The sequence below is a fragment of the Oxyura jamaicensis genome, chromosome 1 (genome assembly GCF_011077185.1).
Source record: "Oxyura jamaicensis isolate SHBP4307 breed ruddy duck chromosome 1, BPBGC_Ojam_1.0, whole genome shotgun sequence".
Classification (NCBI taxonomy): domain Eukaryota; kingdom Metazoa; phylum Chordata; class Aves; order Anseriformes; family Anatidae; genus Oxyura; species Oxyura jamaicensis.
Window position 1 is genome coordinate 42,482,718 of NC_048893.1, and position 13,631 is coordinate 42,496,348.

Genomic DNA, 13,631 nt, shown 5'->3' on the forward strand with positions numbered 1-13,631 from the left:
TGTCACAGCTGCTGAGCAGAAAAACACCCAGCAGTCAGAATGAAACAGTATGCTACCAAATGCATACGGGTCAAAAGATGCAAGATGGCACTTCCTGTACGTGGCCACACCTGACTTCGTACCCAGTGCAGCAATTCTGGAAACAGCGTGTTGTTCTTGCCTGTTGAAAATCCAAGGGATGCACCTTTTAGTTAAAGGTAGGACAGAAGAGGAGATTGCCACCCCTTCCCTCAGAGTCTATGTGCACTTTTAATGGCCACAAAGGGCTTTGGAGTAAAGGAGGGAATTACATGGTATATGCTTAGTAATATATTACTGGCAGAAGGGAGAGGTTATTCTCTTGGAAAAAAAATAGTGGAAGAAAACTCCAACTATGAAAACAGAAAATACACACACAAGAAGAAAACACTATTGTACAGTAAGGTAGCGATCATAGAAAACAAAAAAAAAACTTCAAGGCAGGCAAATGCAAACAACATCTGCACTCCTGCACTTTTCTCATTCCCCAACTTAATTTGAGTTTTCCAGTCCACTGCTCACTCCTCCTTCTCAGAGTTTGATTTTGAATTCTGTGGGCTGCACAGAGGAAGAGACCCCTGAGGATTTGAAGAGTGCCTTCAAGATGGTGTCAGGGTCCACCTCAGCTGGGGGATTTGACGCAGTGCTTGCACTTGTTCGGCGTGGTTCCCCTTCCTTCTTCACTGAAGGAGTATCACTCAACCGCCTGGAGGATTAAAAAGCAGTATTTAAACTCTCATTATAAAATTTAACACAATGCCCGCGTTTGCTGTTCTCAGTGTTCTTCCTTTCCCATATTAGAAATGTTTTAAATATACTTTCAGACACAAGAACATCCTGATCTCAGACTCATTTTGAACTCATTTCCAGGGCTGGGAACATTACAGAGTCAAACTGCACTCGGCGCAGAGAACCACAAACAAGAGGAGAATATTCAGGGGACAATAATTTGCCAGCAGTTTTCCTCCCCTCCCCTCATATTCTCTTCAAAACAGAACCTGGATATGTGTTTGGTTCTTCCCTCCCCGCAAAGGGACACTTACAGCAATATAGGCTGGTCTGAGGTGATGACATTCCCATTCATATGAAGGTTGCATTTCATTGGTTGACCTGAACAAAAACAAAGAGTCCTTATCTCAGAATCCCAGGAAGGAAAGACCCCAGAAATGTCATGCAACAGTGTAAGCAACAGAGTTCCAGGAGTTGAAAAACATGAGAAGGAACAGCTGATACATCTTTTGTTGCAAAATTACAAGGACACAAGCGTTACTGAAACACTCTCTACAAAAGGAAAAATTGCTTCAAGTAAGAGAGCACATATAGATTAAAAGCCTTTAGCACAGATGCAAGAGAGTCTCCCATTCTCAGCTCTCTGCTCTTGATCTGGTATTTGTAACTTGTCACTCACCTAAAGAAAGAAAAAGCACCTCTTTCCAGCTAAGTAATTAACAGCTAATGTCAGCCTATAACAAGTGGCAGATAGATCCAGCTCAACAAGTCCATTGTTCAGATTTATAGAGAAGATGACACTAATTGTTTTACAAGTCTCATTCAATAGTCTTTGACTATGCCCTGAAACTTTTGCAAGTATTAGTTTTACTTGTATTTTGCAAACAGCTGCTCTGTAAGCACGTACTGCCTTCCTAAAGGCTATCTTATCTACCTCTTGGCACGGGATTAAAAGCAACAGAAATTTCACCTGGAAGTTAGACCAGTGGAATCACTGGAAGCCGGGCTCTATCCCTGAGCATTCTCTTTTTGGGAAAAGATTTTCTCTGAACATCACATAAACAAACTGTGCATATATCCAACATGTGTATTACACTGTTTAGATTTTGGACCAATTTTCTGGCATCTTTTCTCTTAGCAGCTGAGTAGCTGAGATACTTTTAAACTAAGATACTTTGAAAAGTCTTTGTTAATTTACCTATCCTCAGTGCAACCCCGCTCAAACTTACCATCTAAGCATCTGTTGTTGTATTTCTTATATGCTGTGATTGCATCTTCTTTCTTCACAAAGACTACTTCAGCCACTCCAGGGTGCACCAGTCGGGCTCGCTTCAGAGCGCCACACACGCAGAATAACTCCTAAGGGCAGAGCGCTGGTCACGACCGCGGTCACATCAAAGGCACCACGCGAACCAGACAGACACAAGGAGCGAGAAAGGCTCCGTTTCCTAATGACATCCCCACTCCCGTTCAGTGAACACATGGCAGAACCTGACAGCTGCCACTTGTCTTAACGTGTTTGCTATGTAACAAGTACTGGGCCTTAGTAATAGAGGTAACACAAGCAAAAAAGGTGAAGGCCAGCACTGTAAATGGGAGCGCGTGCAGACCTGGGTTGTTCTCTGCCTGCTGAGCATGGAAGGACCTATGTAATTTGCATGGGAGCATTAAGCTCAAGGAGAACACTAAGCATTGCTTAGCATGAATTCTGCTAAGTGATGTCAAGTAGCTCTAGAAATGGGTTTTTCTACCATCTTCTTGAGCATACATTTAAAAAAAAAACAACAGTGAACAGCTCACCCCACCCTGCCCCTCCCGAAATCAGGAAACACTCAACTTCTGCAATCCCTCTTTGTTGTATTCACCATAGAGGGATTTATCAGAAGAGGTAGGGTAGGGGAAGGAAGCTTCATTCACCCAGAGTTTGGCAGTAAGCAACACTCACAACAATGTCTTCCTCAGTGACGCGAGGATGCAGATTGTTTACAGTCATCTTTGTGCCTTCCAAGGGACTGAACGCCAGCTACCGACACAAACAAACAAATTACACGCAGAAGGTCAGAAATGCGGCAAAGACAACACAGAAAATAAAATTTTAAAAAAAGTCACTAAAAGGATGCCTGGAAAAGTTTGTACACATGCATGAAAGAAAACCACAGCTAGTAATGGGAAATACCAACACTTAGAAAAGCCCGACTCATCTGAGAATGAAATAAGAGCCCCTTTTTCATATCAATTTCTCTCTGAAGTAACTTTTCCTCTCCTGCTCCCAAGTATAACACTAGCTTAATCTGCACACATACACAATACTCACTAGTTGTGCCCATACTCTCTTCTAAGAGCACATCTAAGCTCTGTTCAGAAACAGCGAGGAAATCCAAAGTATGGCTCCAACCTCTTCATAAGGCTTGATGGACGTGCCTGGGAACATCTGTACCCAGCACCAGGCAGTTTGGCAAAGCAATTCCAGGCAGGTTCTCTACAAATTGCCTCAGAAGGCTTGCATAGATAGCAAGAAGCTGCTCTTGGAAGAATCCTGTTCTTTTTGCTAACAGCATAGGACAGAAGACTACACAAACTAGTGTTAAAACAGTATTCCTGGGAACATGGAAGCCACCAAAGGGTGTCCAAATGACAACTGCCATCTCCTGGTGTCATCTACCTGCCCCCTCCAAGACCACATGCTCCCTCCCATGCTAGAGAGAAAAATAAAAGAAGTGAGATGCACTGTCTGAGAATTCCCAGTCCCCAAACACTGGAGAAGAGGATGTTCAGACAGGTTTAAAACTCTCATGAGACAGGTCGCAGCTATCAGAATAAGCCTGAAGGCCTCCCAGAGGTAGTGGTGCAAGGCAGGCAGAAGCAAACTACTCACAAATCCAACCCACAGCAAGCTTCAGATGTTTTGGAGGTTTCTTTAAGGATCATGTCCCCACTTCCCTGAGCTCACCTCAACAGGCGCTGGCTCTTTTGGAGGCTCCTCCTTTGTCACCAAGGTCCGGGACATGTTTGTCAAGGCCTTTGTCCGCATTGGGGAAGGAGGTGCAGGTGGAGCCGTGTACGTATCATTCTGGACCACTTTAGTCAGGGGAACAGTCTTGGACAGAGAGAACTTATTGCCACTCAGCCCAGTCTACAGAAAGAGAGAAAATATCTCTGAGAGCTGCAGGCGACAGAAGCAAGCCCATTGTTTCAAGCACAAGAGCAGGAGAGCATTACTGGCACGCATTAAGAACTTCACGTCCTTCCCCGTGTCAAAACCATGGCAGCATTGGAGACTTTCAGCTGTGAGGCAGAAATCAACTGAAGGTTTTTTTTGGCATGTTTACCTTGAAAAAGCACTTTTTAGACACACTTAAGTTTCATACTCTTCTTAAAAGAACTTTAGCAGTGCCATTTGAATTTGGAAAACACCTTTTGTCCAAAGATTCTCAAGCAGTTGACACAGCATACACATAAGTTGTTCATTTACAGTAAAACTGAGCTTCCCTAGTGCAGACAGTAGTAGTTCTTCAGAAACATGGAGCTAGGGCACGTGAAGACTTGGAGTGTGACTTTTCTACTGAGAGCTACCCAGAAGTCTAAAGCCAGAATAAAAACCGTGCTTAGTATCTGCTGTGAAGTCTGGAGCTCTATTCTGAACACCCACGTGAGAAAAGCCTGAGATAATCACTGCAGAAGATTGCCTGGGTGATGGTAAAGCTGTGCTCATTTGCTCTCTTAAAACCACAGAATAATTTAGGACAAACCCACGTCCAACCCCTGCATCTGAAACAGGGCTAACTTCAAAGATGCACCAAGTTGACTCAGGGCCTCATCCAGCCAAACTTCAGCATCTCTGAGAACAGATTTCACCTCTCCGGGTCCCTCTGCCAGAATCTGACCAATCCCCTGAGAACTGCACAGTCCCTTCTTACATCTAACTAGAACTTTGTTTGCTGCAACACATTTGTTGGCTCATCTTCGCTCCGCTCATCTGTGAAACGGGTCTGTTTTTTGCCCTCTTTCACCACCTAATTAAACAGTGAAAAAGGAGCAGACATCTCACAACTGCCTTCTCTTCACAGCCTGAAAAAACCCTGCTCTCTTGTCCTCTCCTCATCCTTTATTGTCTGCAGCCCCCTGCCCGTGCTGGTGTACTGACATCAGTCTGCCTTGTATCATGGAGCCCCAAAATGGGCATAGCATTCCAGGTGCATTCTCATGAGCACCAAATAGATGGGAATAATTATTTCCCTTGAGTTGCTGGCTATGATCTCACTAATGCAGCCTAGTATGCAGCTGGCCATCATTGCTGCAAAGCCGCACCACCAGGTCATTCTTAGTATATCACCCAGCAGTAGCCCCAGCTGCTGCTTTCTAGCCAGTTCTCAACTTCAGCTGCAGCAGGACCTCGCATTTGTGTTGAACTTTCATCTTCTTCAGAGCATGAGCATTCCCCAACAAGCTGCCAACCTAGATTTTGCATGGCAAAAGATGTCCTGCTTTGATGTCCAGTCTGTAGGAGCAGCAGAAAGCTTCCCTTGCTTGCCTGCTCAACCAAGATAGGTACAATGCACTTTCCCAACAAGAAGAAAGTTGAGAGCTAACAAGCAGCAACCTGCCAGCAAGGGAGAAAGCCCACATCCTGGCTGCAAAATATAATCACAGTTAGCCTAAAAGGGAGCCTGTCCCAAAAATAACACTAGAAGCATTGACACAGAGAGAAGGGCAGGTTGAAGAGCAAACGCTTCAGGGTAGAGCATTGTTTACATACTTTAAAAGAACATAAGCCCTGTAAAGCCACAGCCTATGTGTCCACCCACTGTGGGCATTGCATGGTGGGGACTGCTCAGATAATCCCTTACCGCATTGTGCAGGAAACTGTTTGTGGTGGTGATTTTCATCTGTTTGCTAGGAAGGGGAGAGACACTTTCATCATCATCTTCCATGTCATACAGACCCTGAAAAGAAGCAAGATAACAGTTTACAAGAAGGTAGACTTACTTTAGACGTGATTTCTAACATAAGTAGTTTTCCCCTGTCTTCAGCCTTCTTCAGAAGGCACAAGGTAACATGAGGAAAACGGACACACAATGCTTTGGGTTGGAAGGGACCTTAAAGACCACCTGGTTCCAACCCCCTGCCATGGGCAGGGACACCCCCCACCAGACCCGGTTGCCCAAAGCCCCATCCAGCCTGGCCTTGAACACTTCCAGGGATGGGGCATCTATAACCTCTCTGGACAACCTGTTCCAGCGCCTCACCACCCCCATAGTAAAGAATTTCTTCCTTTTATCTAATCTAAACCTACCCTCTTTTAGCTTAAAACCGTTACCCCTTGCCCTATCACCACACTCCCTGACAAAGACTCCCTTTCCAGCTCTCCTGTAGGCCTCCGTTAGGTACTCAAAGGCAGCCACCACAGCTCTCCCTAGAGCCTTCTCTAGGTGCTCCAGCCCTCTGGTCATCTTTGTGGCCCTCCTCTAACAGGTCCATGTCCTTCTTATGCTGGGAGCCCCAGAGCTGAACGCAGCACTCAGGTGGGGTTTCAAGAGCAGAGCAGAGGGGGAGATTCACCTCCCTCGCCCTGGGGGCCACGCTTCTTTTGGTGCAGCCCGGGATACGGGATACGGTTGGCTTTCTGGGCTGTAAGCACACATTGCCAGCCTGTGTTGAGCTTTTCATCAACCAACACCCCAAAATCCTCCTCCTCAGGGCTGCTCTCCACCCACATCCAGACTGGATTCATGTTTAGGATTGCAAACACGATGTTTGCATGCTTGGGAATGCACGACTACTTTGGACTTTGCTCTTACCCTCGCATCTAGAGGACAGAGAGCTGAAAGAATACAAGTCCATTTCATAATGTCAGTGTAAGATCAAACTTCCTTTCCAGAGATGCGATTTCCCTGGGTGTACTGAACTCACGTACACATTCCTCTAATCTCTAGACCTGATCAGCGCTGATGAAACTGCATTACTAGAATAAAGCCTTAATATCTTACCACCCTGCTACCTTTAAAGTTGAAGCCTATGCATACATTTTTCGTAAAAGGAAGCAGATGCCTGTGGAATACAACTGAACTGAACGTTCCTTTTGAATCGGCTGCGTTCCTCAGCACAGCACACGCCCGTCTGGCACTAGAAAACACTGTACTGTGAGGTTTACTGAAGAATTCGTTTCCCAGTTCCGCAAAGGCCCATAGCCCTGCCTTAAAATACTGAGGCTAACAACAATCCAAACATTTTTGTAGACTCTAAACAGTATTTCTAAGAAAAAAAGAAGTTTATATGCATACGGCACTGCCCATAACACAGGAAGTCACAACTCAAAAAGCTTCCCATTAATTCAGTAGAAAGGTGAAGAAAAATGAAGAGATCAGCAATGACAGCTTGAAAAATAAGTGGGCTTTCATGGCCAACAAGATTCTGGTTTATGAACAGGGAGGTTGTTATAATCACAGAAACACTATGAAGAAAAAAAAGGGATGGTAGAACACAGAGCCATGCAGAAAACTGGCAGGAACACTAGGCAAGAGGACAATGGATTTGAGTTAAAGACAGTGAAACAGAGTCAAGGCGTCTGGTAACAAGGTCAGAATAACGAAGACACTTTCTCAAGCGATAGCATCTGGGATAGGTGAGGGAAGCAGAGATAAACAGCTAAAGTTACCATAACCAAGGCATAAAATAAACACGGCACGGTATTGTCACTGCTAGCTCTCCCATATTTCATACCACGGTTTATGCATACAGACATACAAAATAAAGTATGTCATATAAGGATAATTCCTTTGAAGGAAGCCAAGGTGGTAAGGTAGCCAAATGCTAGGGGGCTGCAGCAAAGGCCTTTAAAACTGATCCCAAGAGAGACGGCCCAAATTCTGGAGTTTTCCTCAGACAAAGCCTGCTTGATATGGTAATGCTGACAGTACATCAAAAAACAGTTAAAATCATTCATCAGGTTTCCAGCAGGGACCCACAGCTGGGGTTTCACAGGAAGGTAACACCCTCTCCCATCTCGCTGCAGAGTATTTGACAATGCATAACAACATCCACTCTGGGAAGAGTGGACAACCAGCACCCCGACTCGACACTGTATCAGTGAAGCATTTATGAAAAGACATTATGGCTAAGGGTCGTGGTCTCTGGAAAAAAACATGTTCTCGTAATAAGAACCGGGAATACCTACACTGTATTCATGGAACGCACGAGGAATCAAGTTCAGTTAGACTAAATGAAAGCCTCAATTACCATGAACGTATCTTACTGCGCTAGAACAAAGAGCCAAGCTATCAGAGACCTTGCTAACTCTCTCTTCTTTCCTACCCTGAGTACTCTTTGCACCCACCAACATTCACGGACACCTTCCTGCCCCCTCAGTTGCCCACCCCACCCCTCAAAAACAAGGGTTAAACGAAGAAGAGCACAGAGTGAGCACACACCTGCTTATGTGTGTGGTTGTTCACCACGTTGATCCTCATTCCTGCCGGATGAGAGTGTCCAGGAACCGGAGCTTTCTGCTGCAGTTAGAGGGAAAGAACCAAAGCGTTAAACACTGCAGTCCACCAGATCGCCATTTCGAGAGACTGGAGCTGTTCATTGATCCCCTGAGACCACTTAAACGAGACACTCCCCTGCTCTTGAAACATGCTACACGACAACATTGAACAACATCTATGTCTCCTTAGATATCTTCAGAATGATATAGCTGCACTTAACCAAAGAAATTAAAACCCAAGGCCACACAGATAAATTTTGATTCAAATTACTTGAGTTTTAGTTCAAGTTTAGAGGGAAAGAGATTTATTTCCAGCTCCGACAGCACTGATTAGATTTTTATTGCTGCAAATACGAAACCATGAATGATGTAAATCAGTAAGAAAGCTTCTCTTCTATCATGTTACGGAGAACGAGAAGATATCTATTTCCATTAAGCTCAACAAGTTGGGACACAACACCATCTAGTCAGTCAGTTCCATTTCATAGAAGCAAATACTATCACTTCACACTAGAGCTGGAATAAACTGTACTAGAATAAAATGATGCACAGGGCGGTGTACCTGACCCTTCTGCCATCTCATACGCTATCCTGTGAAACGAGGAAACCACAACACACAGGGAAGGGAGCTGCACTAATCAGCGACCAAAATCAACCCGCAGCTACCTCAAAAATGCCTCCTTGGTATTTGAAAAAGCTGGAAGCTGTCAACTACAGAAAACATTGTCTTGCAACAACGCTCAGTAAACGCAGTAAAAATTTCAAATTTACATTTTCTCTAGAAAAAACACAGTTTATAGCACAGCACCCTCATGATTCAAACTGCTAGTTCAAAGACAGTTCAGTTCAGTTCGATTCTGCTCCCACAGCTGGAACATAGAGGAGGGTCACTGGCAATTTAGAATTTCAGTGTAAATCTTGAAACAAGTTATAACTGCTTACATGCACAGTTTTGTCTGCAGTCTTAGTCACTGCATGACTCTACAGCATTTTATAGCAACATGCTAACAAGCACTGTAGGTCAAACCAAGTGATTTAAAAAAATACCAAGCAGTCAGGTCAGAGCACATTGCTGCTGTACCAGGGCTCCAGAAACTATGTAACTCCTAGACTTCCTAGCAAACCTTCAGCTCCTCATGGCGGTGATTTGGCAGAAAAGGCCGGGATGAGTATTAATTACCCTGCTAATTTGAGGCTATTGAACAGGCTGCTCTATAGCTCTGTGATTAGCTCTTTGGACTGCCACAAGAGTCCTTTCTCAGGGCAGCCTTTCACTCCCAGCCTGGCATCTGAAGACGCTAAGGGGCGATTTTCTGCTGAGCAGACTCATCCAGGCTTCCAAACTGATGAGGACAGCAAACGTCCTGGTGCGTGCAGGCACACAGGATCTTCAGGAGGCAGGAAAGGAAAAGAGGTAGACTAGGAGCTCGACTTATGTCCTTGCAACGTGTTTGAATAGGTGAGGAATGCAAGCGCTCCTCAAACAGTAATCGGAGGGGCTGAACAAAAGCCTCTGACTCTACTCACTGTAACACACGGAGTTCATCTGGAGCTGCTAGCCTGAGAAGTTCAGTAAGAATCAACGGTCTCTTGCAAAGAACGGTGTTATAAGAACAACAAAAAACTTACAAGTTTTCTTTGCATTTTATCTGGGGAAGAGAGACTACTTAACAGTTCAAGGCAATTATTTTAGTGCTGACAGGAGCACTGCTTTGGTCTTTATTGGGCCCAAAATTTAAATAAAAGCTTAAAGGAAAACTTGGATTCTTCAACAAGACCTAAAAAGCCAGAAGGACATGAAAAAAAACCTGAATCCTGCCCTACAGACTGTTGTAAACAAGGGAATGTATTCATGCAACTATTATCCTTTCCACTGGACTGCTGTAGAATAACCGAGGGGCTCAGACATGGCTTGCTTGACCTACTTGGATAGTTTTGGTGATTTTCACAGCTGGATTTACTGTCCCCATAGCTGGGCTGATAGCAGCTGGAGTGTTCCTTTTTAAACTGATCTTCTCTCTGGCATCCACGACTTTGGTCACCTTTTCAGCAGCAACACTTTGCTGCTTACGGGAATTCAACATCTCTCGAGCATCCTGCACCTTCCCTTTTATTTTGAACCGAGCGTCCTTTTGAACCAGTTTTTCCCGAGCATCTTTAACCCCCAATTTGTGCCGGGCATCAGTGAGGCCGATCTTCTGTCGGGCATCAAACGTCCGCTGGAAGTTGACGGCTGGTGACGATCTACTCAGAAGATTTTGCTGGATCCCAATGCGAGATCTTACACCTCCGAACACCGGCCTTGTGTTAAGCCTGAAAAAAAAAAAAGGTTCAGACATTATTGGGTGTGATGCAGTATCCACAGAAGTGTCTGTGCTACTGCTAGGAAAAGCTCATGGTTACTGCGCAGAGCTCTGACCAGGTGACATGTCTGAACACAACAGTACAGCTCCTGAACTGCTTCACGCTGGATTTTACTTCGCCTGTAAATAGCTACGGAACTGTTTTCCAAAAATCCTTCAGCTCACATTTATGAGCTTAAGTAAAGGCCTGACTTCAGCTGTGGTAAAAACCTACTATATTTAAACAAAATTCATCAGAAACTTAGGTTCTTTGAGGAACTCTTTGAAGACAAACAGATTTTCTAGTGTTGGGACTGAGCAGCTCTGCTAAAACATCTCTCATAATACAATCGCAGGCCTTGAAACAAAGTATGGAGCTCTACGTTTGATTTCAAGAGTTCTGGGCAGCAAGCTCAGATGTTTGGGACTGCAGGAGGCGTGGATTCTAGAATGCACAACTACAAGCACCATCCTCTGCTCAAAGCCACTAGTTCCAAAACTCATGAACTGCCAGTCAGGACACTTACGAGTCAAATCACTTTTCAGCATTGCTGCCTCTCCTTTGCTCCGTTGACAGAACTGCTGCACTCAGTGGCCTTTATTTTTTAAGTACATCATCATCACTGCAAACCTGAGCACAGAAGCTGAACGTCCACGTGTAGTACTAAGAAGCAGCCTGTTACGTAGTGAAGCAGAAACTAGCTTCTTATTACAGGTCCGATTTACTTGTCCAAAGTTTCCCCTAAAAGGAAGCAGCTTGTCTAATTTTTTAATTCTGGTCTTCCTTTAAGTATTTTGCGAAGTTTTAGGGTGTAAAGTTTTCGTAAAGAAACCCTTTTCATTGGCCTTCTTTTTTGTAAAGATGATAAAAACGCAAGCAATTTTAAAGCTACCGTAGTGAAAAATATTATTGTCATTTTAAAAAAAATCCAAATAAGCTACAGTAGTAGAGCGTTCATCTGCTTTCTGAACCACAACACAGAGCATTATAGCCTAAAATTAGGTAGCTAGAATTTAATACCTAAAAGTCTAATGTCACGAATTCCAATGATGATGCAATTCAACTTCTCCGTGTAGCTTTATATCAGTATTTCCTGATCTAACCCTACCATCTTAACATAACTTGCCAGCACCCATTTACAGCGGAGATGTGCGGAGAAGAGAAGGAACAGCCTGAGACTGAACACCCACTTCCACATCTCTGTTCCTGCCGCGCCCCGAACTGGTAAGCTCGGACTGGGGTTGTAGGATTCCTAAGTTGTGTTACCCAGCTTAGAAATCCTAGAGCTGCTCTCTCGTACAGCCAAAGCACAGCAGCCCCACGAGACAGGGCTGTTACAGAGACCATTTATTAAAATATATCCAGAAGAACATGAAGGTGTAATGGCACAAAGCCAGAGTTCCCTTGCCATTTTAAAAAGCGTTAATATAGCAAAGCACAAAGCACTTGGTTAGACTGATGCAGAGGGCTTCACGAGCGTTCCTGTTAATAAGGAAAATCAAGCTAAAACCAGAAATACGCATATCAGCATTTAAGCCTGAATTAGTTAGGCTGTTAACAACATGCATGATGAAATCAGTTAGGAAACTCTGTCCTGGAGATTAAACCTTCTCTGAAGGCTTTGTTTACCCTAACAAGCAACTCTTCTCTGGAGAGAATTGCTTACCTCGTAACACCACAGACCGTTCAACCATTTTGTGCCTATTTTGTGCCATGGCACCTAAAATACAAAGGAATCTCAAACTTCTAATTCTGTCTCCAATAGCATGAGCTCTGACTTATTTATAACACAAAACAGTACTATGTGGGCTAGTATATTTTGTATTTGAAGACTCTTCTATTATCAGTTTGTCAAGATTACTAAAGAATATGTAATATAATCAGACAAGTTTGTTCAGTTTGCCCAGCCTTCCTAAGGGCACGTTAGCTACCTGAGACATCTTACAAAGTAAGCTAGGTGCGCCAAGTGAAATTCAAGGCACAACAGTTCTCGTGGTGCTGCTGAGGGATTACTGCTTGGCGGACAAAGAAGGGAGATTCCCTGGAAGAAACGAGAGTAAAGTGGGATCTTGAGAAAGGCGAAAGGAGGTGCAGCGCATCCTCAGCTGCATGAAACCGCTCCAAACATGGAGGACAGCGTGAATGGAAGTGCAAAGCCTCGGGAGACGGGGATGTAAAGGTGCTGGAATATTGCGGCTATCAGATATTATCGTGGAACTTTCAAAACACTACAGATGTAGAAGGAAAGGTAAATAACTGGCCATTCCTCAGCCAGGAACAGGCCCAACAAAGCCAGAGGCGCGCTGAGCTAACCGAGGAGCCCTCCTCACCTCACAGACGGGCCCTGCGCGCCGGCCGCCGCCCCCGAAGGCCCGGCCCCGCGGCGGGCAGCGGCCTCCCGAGCGGAAGGCCCAGAACGGGGAGCGGGGGAGCGCCGGGGGAGCCCCGGAGGGCCGCCGCGTGCCGGCGGGCGCCTACCTGCCCTTCCCCGTCACGCCGCGCTTCCGTATGAGCTCGTCCAGCGACAGGTCCGCCATCTTGTCGCGGGGCCCAGCGAGGAGACGCAGCCAGCGAGCCCCGGACGTGACATCATACCCCTTCCGGTGCCCCCCCCCGCGCCTCCGCACGACCATGCCCGCCCCCTCCCCAGCCTGGCGGTCCCACAAGCCCCAGCGGCGCCCCGGCAGCTCATTTGCATACGAGTTGTGACACAAAACGTCTCGGTTTGGGCCAAAAAAGAGGTTTCGCGGCTCAGAACGGCGCGAGCAGGGTGAAAAAACGCAGCGAAGTACGGACACAACTTGTCTCTGCAAAGGCAGAGAGGGTGAGATGGTCGCCCTGACCTAGAGAGATATCACGCAGAGCCCTCTGCGCGAGACGGAGCGTTTTTCGTTATGCCTTAAACTTATGAGTAAGGAAAATAACGACCCGGGGTGACGCCCGGGTCCTCACTGCTGATGTGAGAGGAATTTTTGCGCGGGTACAGGTCGCCCCAGGGTGACCCGCTTACTTCGCGGGATGCCCGGGAGCCGCGATCTGCCCGACCCTCCGTGCCCGA

At 45.6% G+C, this 13,631-nt stretch overlaps 1 protein-coding gene and 1 non-coding gene across 4 annotated transcripts; one reads left to right on the forward strand and one right to left on the reverse strand.

Moving 5' to 3' along the window:
• Positions 1 to 225: 225 nt before the first annotated feature.
• On the reverse strand, positions 226 to 13,208 carry POLDIP3 (DNA polymerase delta interacting protein 3). 3 transcript variants are annotated; one of them, XM_035335264.1, is made up of 9 exons: positions 13,052 to 13,208; positions 10,156 to 10,543; positions 8,175 to 8,249; positions 5,595 to 5,690; positions 3,698 to 3,880; positions 2,693 to 2,770; positions 1,977 to 2,106; positions 1,062 to 1,128; positions 226 to 724 (listed from the first exon to the last, which is right to left on the reverse strand). In XM_035335264.1, the coding sequence occupies exons 1-9, from the start codon at positions 13,204 to 13,206 to the stop codon at positions 550 to 552; spliced, it is 1,347 nt and encodes a 448-aa protein (XP_035191155.1). In that variant the 5' UTR covers positions 13,207 to 13,208; the 3' UTR covers positions 226 to 549. The 3 variants fall into 3 exon arrangements, with proteins under 3 accessions (XP_035191155.1, XP_035191145.1, XP_035191157.1); XM_035335254.1 differs by having other exon boundaries at positions 8,175 to 8,252; positions 13,052 to 13,207; XM_035335266.1 differs by lacking the exon at positions 3,698 to 3,880 and having other exon boundaries at positions 8,175 to 8,252.
• Positions 13,209 to 13,467: 259 nt separating this feature from the next.
• LOC118160983 lies at positions 13,468 to 13,616 on the forward strand. The gene has a single exon (XR_004747797.1). It is a non-coding gene; the product is annotated as a U12 minor spliceosomal RNA (small nuclear RNA).
• Positions 13,617 to 13,631: the final 15 nt, after the last annotated feature.

Excerpts from the sequence above, each read along its gene's own strand:
- POLDIP3 (XM_035335254.1), bottom strand. The coding sequence starts at position 13,206 with ATGGTCGTGCGGAGGCGCGGGGGGGGGCACCGGAAGGGGTATGATGTC. Across the intron at positions 2,107-2,692 it reads TCACTGAGGAAGACATTGTT|GAGTTATTCTGCGTGTGTGG; the intron begins GTGAGTGTTGCT and ends CTCTGCCCTTAG. Across the intron at positions 725-1,061 it reads TCAGACCAGCCTATATTGCT|GCGGTTGAGTGATACTCCTT; the intron begins GTAAGTGTCCCT and ends TTAATCCTCCAG.